Consider the following 8,255-nt stretch of genomic DNA (forward strand, 5'->3'; position numbering starts at 1 on the left):
AAGGTCATGGTAAAAAGGTCTGTAAGGGAAAAGCAGTGCTATGCTAAGCCCTTACATATAAAGGAAAGAGAGTCCCAATGCATTTGTTAACATGTCTGGAATACCTCTTAAAATGAGAGTTGCTTCTATAACCACTCAATATATGATGTAATTTAACGCGAGTTTCACCAAGATATAATTCAATGCAACACACAGTTATAGTATTGCTTGTGGTCCTGTCTATCTTGGTGTAAAGAATTGCTTGTTGACTGTCTATTTTGGCAAGAAAAACCTCAGTTACCTGTCTTCACCCTTCATTTATAAAATGAGGAACAGGTAGCCACTTGGGTACCTCAGCTTCAGTGTTTAGCAAGCAGTGTATTTCCAGTTCTCCACGTTCTGTGGGGAATGGTGTCTTCAGTACCCTATTTGTAAGTCACTTCTGAAAATATTAGCTAGTACCTTCATTCCAATGTCCTCACTCTTGTCCCACAGAGGATGCCACCGTGGTTTTTAATGCATTGAAGAGTCATTTCCCCAATCAGTTGGTAATGGGGTTTATACAGCAATACATCTGGCTATCTGGAGGTCTTAAAGCTATGTCTCACCCAAAGTACATCATATTACTCTATAATAAGATCAGTTCCCAGGGTGATGTCCTAAACCAACTTCTTGGGAAACAGACTTGTGTTTCTAATATTTTATTAGAATTTCTAGGTTTAATGGAATCTAAGGGAAATAAATATGTTGTATTTCTTTGCAAAGAACACAAATTATTTGTAGCAAGTGCCTTGAAAATTAGAAACTTGGATTAAATTCAATTTTGTGGGATTATAAAGATGCCAAATTGTATATTTAAGATGTTCAGACCTAAAAGTTCCAGTAGCTGCAATCTTCAAGTTAACTCCCATGTAACATTAATGTCTCGTGTGTTCTCAAAGCCTCAGCCGTTACAACAGTTGGAAATGCCACCTGTAGAAATGCCTCCAGAAGAGCCTCAAAATATCTGCCAACTAATACCAGAGCTGGAACTTTTGCCAGAAAAAGAGAAGGAGAAGGAAAAAGAGAAGGAAGAGGAAGAAGAGGAAGAGGTAGGCATGAGCTCTTAAGGATCAGTCTATAGATTTGACACAGGAAGGACTCGGTGGGGTTCCTGAAGATATATTTTTACTGCCATCTCTTTACTTGTGGCATCCCTTAAACTAAGTGTTTCAGCTAAGGAAGCATTTTCTGGTTACTTGGGGAGTGAGAAAGATAAAGGGTAGAACTCTGAGATATGGAGAACACTCCTGATTGCATGCTTGACTTGATGAGCTGCTCAACTGATTGGAGAGGTATTGACCATACTTAACATACAGTTAACAGCTATACATGTTACATTTTGAACTGTTATCAGATTTTAAATGTTGATCAATTTTGTAAACAAGTTTTATGAAAAAAGTTTAAGATCAAATGAAATGTTTTCACAAATCTAAAATTTTTCTCTAGAACTTTAAGCATTCTGTTGAGTTTGAAACATAAACATTACAGAATTATGATCATGAAGCTGACTTAAATGATTTCCATTGCATAAGCTGAGAGAAATTTAAAAGTAAACAGAGTATAAGTGACCAATTAAATTCATTTAAACTGTACGTTTTTTGGAACAAAGATTGTAACTTCTTATGTATTGAAAAGGAGCCCTGATCTTGATGTGGCCTCTTGAGTGTTAACGTAATACGGATTTTAAAAAATAAGGCATGAATGGCCTAGGTGAAGACACTTTGCAGTTTAGATTTTAAACTGACAATGGTGTGTACGTAGCACTGTGGTCATGTAAAAAGCCATGTGCATACACAAAGGAATAATGTACATATAACTTAGTGCGGTACCATGCAAAGGATCAGACAGGCACCAAAACATAGTTTTCAAAACCCACAACTATCACATCAGAGTTCTAGAAATAAGGATGTCTCCTTAAACTTGCAATTCCTGAGTCTGCCAGTTGGCAGTGGCTTTTTTTGCTTAAACACAGTGATGGTGGGACAGTAGGAAAGCCACAAATCAACCTGTAAATTAGTTTTCATCCTGCTTTGAACAGTATTAATTGAAGCAAAAGGAAATTAAATATTTGAAGATTACTGAAGCAGATGAGATGAGATTTGGCTTGCAATCTTACCTAGCATTTTCAGTGTTTCAGAAAGTGCTTCTTTTTGGAATGTAGAGCATTTCCTTTAAAAGTTGAGTTCACTCTCCATAAGGAGAGGCAGGATGCTCTTGTAGATGAAGTGCAGAAATGGGCATTGAGAGATATAAGTTCTAGTCTCGGTGCCACAGATTTCCTCTGTAGCTTTGAGCAAATCACTTTTCTGTGCCTGTTTCATGGGACTCGAAGAATCCGAACGTCTGCATGACAGTTCTGCAGCCAAAGCCCACATCACTGGACACAGGTCTGCCTCAGGTGTTTTAATTGCTGTGTAAACATACCTTTAACATACAATTATAAGGACAGGCAAGTAGCCTTTTGTCAATTACTTTTAGTCCCACCAGGATACCCAGTTTCCTTTTTGTTACCATTCTTCATCCCTTGTAAGTCAGGCCATCTTGACCTTCCAGCTAATTCTTGATTGGCTTGAGGAGAAGAGTGCTGAAAACAGATCTAGAAGCATAGATTTCATTTCACAATTTAAGTGTGTGAATATTAACCTAAGCCTACAAGTGTTTAAGTATGAATTTATTGTTGGGTTGCAGGAAGAAGATGGTACTGGGGGTGATCAGGATCAAGAAGAAAGAAGATGGAATAAGAGAACTCAGCAGATGCTTCATGGCCTTCAGGTACATATAGCACTTGTCTTTACAATTACTTCTTAAACCAGTTTAGCGTGTTTTGACCAATGAAGAGGTCAGCTAAAAGCTAGGCTGACGGTGGACACCACATACCTGGCTGATACTTTAAAGGTTTGATTTTGAAATGAGCATGGAAAAAGTGTAGGTTGTGATTAGGTAAATCATTGAAAGCACTCTCTAAAAGTAAACCTATGTATTCATACATTGTGCAATAGAGGGACAGTTGAGCCAATACTTGTAGAACACTAATGACAGGTCCTACCTTTGGGTCTGTACTTTGGCTTGCAGCAAAGGCAGGAACTCCAAAAACTCAAATTCCTAATTGTTTTCCAAGTAACACATACCAGCTCCTGCAATGAAATCTAGGCACCTCACCAGCTCCTGCAATGGAACCTAGGCACCTCCAGTTCTTTCAGCTGCCTGCAGACTGCATTTGGAACTCCTAACCTTCATTAGCAAATATCTCAAGTTATGGAACCACTCTTGACCACTTCCACAAAGAGAAGCAGTACTCAGTAAAATTGGCCAAGAACCATATGAACACAGCTCAGCACTGGGTGTGAATAGTCTTTCCAATCATATATACTAGAAACAGCTGTACTTCCTACCATTATCATGGCAGGAGCTTGAGCAACTGTCTGAGGGAACCTTTTGAAGAACTTGTATCCCTGAAGTTGGTCTTAATTCAGAGAGTCAAGTCACTGTACACTATATCAGTTTGCAGACCAGCAAAATCATTCTTGCTGTCTCAGGAAACCGTACAAATGTAGGATAAAGCCATATCTTCAGATATTGTTATATAGCTGACAGTTAATTTGTATGAGTTCTAGCTGAATCTGGAGCACATGGATCAGATTAATGTTGAGTAAGACATAAGAGTTCTGTTCCTGTCTGTGAACAACAAAATACTGGTTCCATACAAGGCACCATGAAAAGACTCTGCTGAAGAGTCTCTTAAAAGCTATGGAAGAAATTCACATATGACTTTGCTACTTTCTCCTAGCAAAATCTCTCTGAGCAAGTTCATGAGAAACATACATTCTCAGTCCTGCTTGAAATAAATAGGATCCCCAACATTGGTCAGCAGATAAGTTTGAACTGAATTCCAGGAATCCAATCACCTTGCTACATCTCAGTCTAGAAGCCATCTCTTTGTAGGCATAATTCTTGAAGAAATATTTTTTTCTGATCCGTTGTCTGAACCCCAGCTGCTTTTGACATGAGCACTAGTTTGCATTTGGGCATAAAAGTGCACAAATTTGAGCAGAAAATTGTTGTGATCTGGTGCAAAAAAGGCCCCCTACACACATTACTTGATCTCCTTGACCTGTCAGTCTGGATTCCTTTTTCCCTCAATTCATGTGACAGCTCTTTAATTTCTACAGACACTGAAGATAACCCACTTTCTCAATATCTGGTTTAGGGAGAGGGGATTGGAGCATTTATAATACCCCATTTAAAAGCCTGCCTGTCCGTCCTGTGCAATAGTAATGTGGCTTTAGCTGCTGATAAAAGCTCCTTTTAGTGTCACATTGAACATATGAGCTCACTTCATACATGGAAGTTGTAGTTGAAATCACTGATTTCTCATTCTGCAAATTGAACGTCAGTGATCTGTCCTGACTAAATTCTTCACAGATGAAGCTGGTGCTCAGAAGCATCCCAACTTCTTTCTGAATACAATGCCAGAGTTCCACCTTAGGCCTTATCTGTTATAAGTTGAATAAGTTTAACTGAAGGAATAAAATTAATTTAGTTAAACTCCTGCAAACCCCTTTGTGGATATTTGTGTTTTGGTTTGACTATCCATGGATCTTTTCCCAACCAATAGACTTTGTAAGACAGACCGTTCTCTACACGTACATCTGACTGTAATTTATGTTCAGCTAGAAGCTGTCACTTTGGTCTGTCATTACAAAAGCATTGTTGGCTAGGAGAATCTCAATTCTTCAGAACCCTAGCAATTTTGAAAAAAGGAGTGATTTGGGATGCTCTCACCTAAAAGGTGTCTGATGTTAGGGGCTTATTCCTTCACCCACTTACTTCCCTGGTGCTTCTTGCATGAACAGAGAGCAACAATACCTGAAGTCCAAAGGTGCAAACAATTCGATGTTTATTGGGGTGAACTTCCAGCAAGCATGATTCCAGTTTCCTTCCTTAGTGTCCCTCTTCCCAGCTCTGACACCACAGAGCCTTACCTGCTATCCACCACAGAGCTTATCCCAGCTATTGATAAATGAGTTCTTGCCAGACAGGGTGCTATCAAACTAATAACTAGCTAAGTGATAAGAATACACCTAAATTCTTAGAGTATAGGCCTTTACAGACAGGCCTGAATATCTATATCCTAACATCTGATTTTTCAAAAGTACCCACCGTTGGAAAATTAAGCCCCCTTTAAAAAAAAATCTCAAATTGAGCATTCAAAAATACAGTCACCCATAATGTCTAGTCATTTCTGGAAATCTTGTCCTTTACTTGATTACTGTAATATGTATCTTCTCCAAAATACTTACCCAATCACAGGCAAGCATGGCTTCAGGTGGTTTGGGATTCTACCAAGGGATTGAAATTACTTGATCTCACGTGTATTGTTTATATCTGTCTCTAGTTGTTGTTTCTGGGAGAACTAGTGGCGTATCTATCACAGGTGTGCTCCCTGCTCAAATGGGGATTACTTTGACAGCCAGTGTATCCTGAGTTGGGGGAGAGGTAATAGTCACCTGCCCCGGCAGCTGTGGATGACATTAAGTGGAACCTCAAATCCTGAATACAGTTGCCCCTCCCTGTTGATTAAAACATCCTGCACCCATTAGTGATGATTGCCTTGGCTCCAAACCCACAGCTGCCAAAATACTTGACTTTTGTGCTTACCAGTGTTGATCATAATTGGGTATGTAGAATTTTAGGGGGCTTATTTATGGTATCAACCAACTTTTATGTGTGTGCGTGTTTTTTTCCAGAGGGCTCTTGCTAAGACTGGAGCAGAATCTATCAGTTTGCTTGAGCTGTGCAGAAACACAAACAGAAAACAAGCGGCAGCAAAATTCTACAGTTTCTTGGTACTCAAAAAGCAGCAAGCTATCGAGCTGACACAAGAAGAGCCATACAGCGACATCATTGCAACACCTGGTCCCAGATTCCACATTATTTGAATGGTTAGATACATCATGGCTAGTGTTAATTTCACTAGTGCATATGTATTGCCCCATGTGTAGGGCCCACAAGACCATTGAAGAAAATTTAGATTTTAATTGTCTGTACAAAGTCCTTGGTTTTCTTTTGGTTTTGGTTCTTGTATTTTAAATTTACCACTTTCATTTTTAGTGACACTGCTGGGGTGGATGGCTTGAGTTCCAACTGCAAAAACAAGACAAGCAATTCAAGGACCCAGATAAAGATTGTTTTATTCAGAGCAGTTGTGTGCAATATTGGTGCATGTAATGTTGAGTGACAATGAAAATGTCTTACTATAATTGGATTAGCTTAACTCAGTGATGATATTTTTAACCTACACAAGTAAACTGAAAGGCCAACCTATTGTCTGATTAAAAACTTTGCCAAACTTTTCTAATATGTTCTGTCTGCTTCTCATAGTAATGAATTTTTCATTCCCTAGATTTCTGTGTCTGTTTTCTTCCTGGGTACCATGGGTCTCTTGCAGCTGCCAATGTGAATGGTAGTGCCCGGCATGTGAACTTTGCTTTGTCATTTTTGCAGTAGGATTTTGTAGCCCTTGATGCTAAAGGAAAACAGATTTCTATGGAAAGCACTTCCTATAACTGATCCTACTTGTGCAGGAGGACAGAGCATGTGTAAAACATCTTAGATAAAACATTCCTTTTCATTTATCACCTCATTGCAGTCCACTACTGATGATGGCTAGCTACTGTTAATAGACAGCAAATAAAAATTGTAGTAATTTCATTTAAAGCTTAAAATATCAATATGCTTTAGGTTTGATAGAGCTGTACATAAACCCCAAACTTTTTTAAAGAACAGACTTCTGGATTGTATATTTTCTGACATTAAGCAGGCCTATGAAGATGAGCTTAAGAGAAGTTGAACAGATTGCATTTGTAAAATATTGAATTAAATCAAGACACAACCTGTACTGAAAGGACAGCAAACTAAATATATATTACAAGCAGACATAGTTACACTTAAAGCAAATGTTGCTATGTAAAGTGTATTAATGGCTCTTCAGATATATTTATAGTTTTAGTATCTATTTTCCAATAATGCACACTCCTCTGTTCAGAACATTTTAACAGCTTTGCAAAATAAGTCCTATTGGTTTTACTATAAAGAATAAAAGCTTTACTGTTAGGACCAGATAGTATCAGAAATTATGTGAATATGTTGATTATGGAAACGTCTTAACTTTTTTAGGGCAAAATTATTCACACTGAAAGTTCTGGTTTTAATGTTGGCACTTTTGTGAAATGATTCTCTTTTGGGACTCTGAAATTTCAGTGTATACTCAAGTGTAAAATTATGTGAATGTTTTAAAAATTTGAGACTACATAATGACCGTGTTTTAATAATTGTTGAAAAAGTTAATTGTATAAAATAGTTACTGCAGCTTTATTTTCAACATAATGTGCCTGTAAAACCATGATTTTCCCCTTTGTAAAAAGACATTGTAGATAACTTGAGTGTTTAATTATAGAAAGGTCATTAGTTTCTTGTTACACATTTTGTTAGTCTGTTTTTTGTTGCTTTTCAAGGTTGATATTCTTGAAAATAGGTGATGCTGTATGTATAACTTTTCTAATAAAAATTGTTATAAGCTGTTTCTTGTTTGAATACCTTTCAGTGACATGTTGCTTATTTTGGTATTAGGAGGAGACGTTAGTTCTTTAAAAAGGTTCTTAAAAACTCCCTCAAACATGTAAATACTCTTTGCCATTAGGAGGGAACATTTTAGATTGTGTTAATGATGCTGTATTTCTCTCTCATTTAAGTGCTCATGCTAAGAATGGCTGCCTGTGTATAGTCCAGAATTAGGAAATTAAACAAGGAGGCTGTCTGTAAAATGCATTTTGTCTTGGTTCCCATCCCTCCCTACCGCAAAAACAAATTCATATTCCTATTTTTAGCACTGCAACTTACTTTGCTTCAAAAATTGCTTCTGAACGTGAATATTCTGGTATTACTGGGGTAGTATGAATGCCCCGGCAGGTCTGAACGCTTGGATCCAAGCCTGTAAAGAACATTACAGCTCCATTCATCTCATTTACTTCATTTCTGTAATTAGCTGTGCAATGGAGGGACTTAACTCTGTACCTGAACAATTTAATCTTCTTGAGCAGCATTCTTGAGTTTACAGTATAACTTATTTTTCTGCATCTTGCACTATTGCATAGCCAGAAGCCTCAATTCTGTCAGTGGTGATGGGTCTGTACTACACAAGATGGAAAATCTAGCCGGCCTTGGGAGCACTTGAA

At 37.9% G+C, this 8,255-nt stretch overlaps 1 protein-coding gene across 2 annotated transcripts in view; it reads left to right on the plus strand.

Moving 5' to 3' along the window:
- Window positions 1–7,601, plus strand: part of RAD21 (RAD21 cohesin complex component) — a 32,250-nt gene extending 24,649 nt beyond the window's left edge. For both annotated transcript variants that reach the window (XM_037892090.2, XM_037892091.2), the window contains exons 12-14: window positions 921–1,070; window positions 2,710–2,793; window positions 5,769–7,601. In XM_037892090.2, the coding sequence (XP_037748018.1) occupies window positions 921–1,070; window positions 2,710–2,793; window positions 5,769–5,960 (426 nt within the window). In that variant the 3' untranslated portion in view covers window positions 5,961–7,601. The remainder of the gene's footprint in view (window positions 1–920; window positions 1,071–2,709; window positions 2,794–5,768) is intronic.
- Window positions 7,602–8,255: the final 654 nt, after the last annotated feature.

The sequence above is a fragment of the Chelonia mydas genome, chromosome 2, assembly GCF_015237465.2.
Source record: "Chelonia mydas isolate rCheMyd1 chromosome 2, rCheMyd1.pri.v2, whole genome shotgun sequence".
Classification (NCBI taxonomy): Eukaryota; Metazoa; Chordata; order Testudines; family Cheloniidae; genus Chelonia; species Chelonia mydas.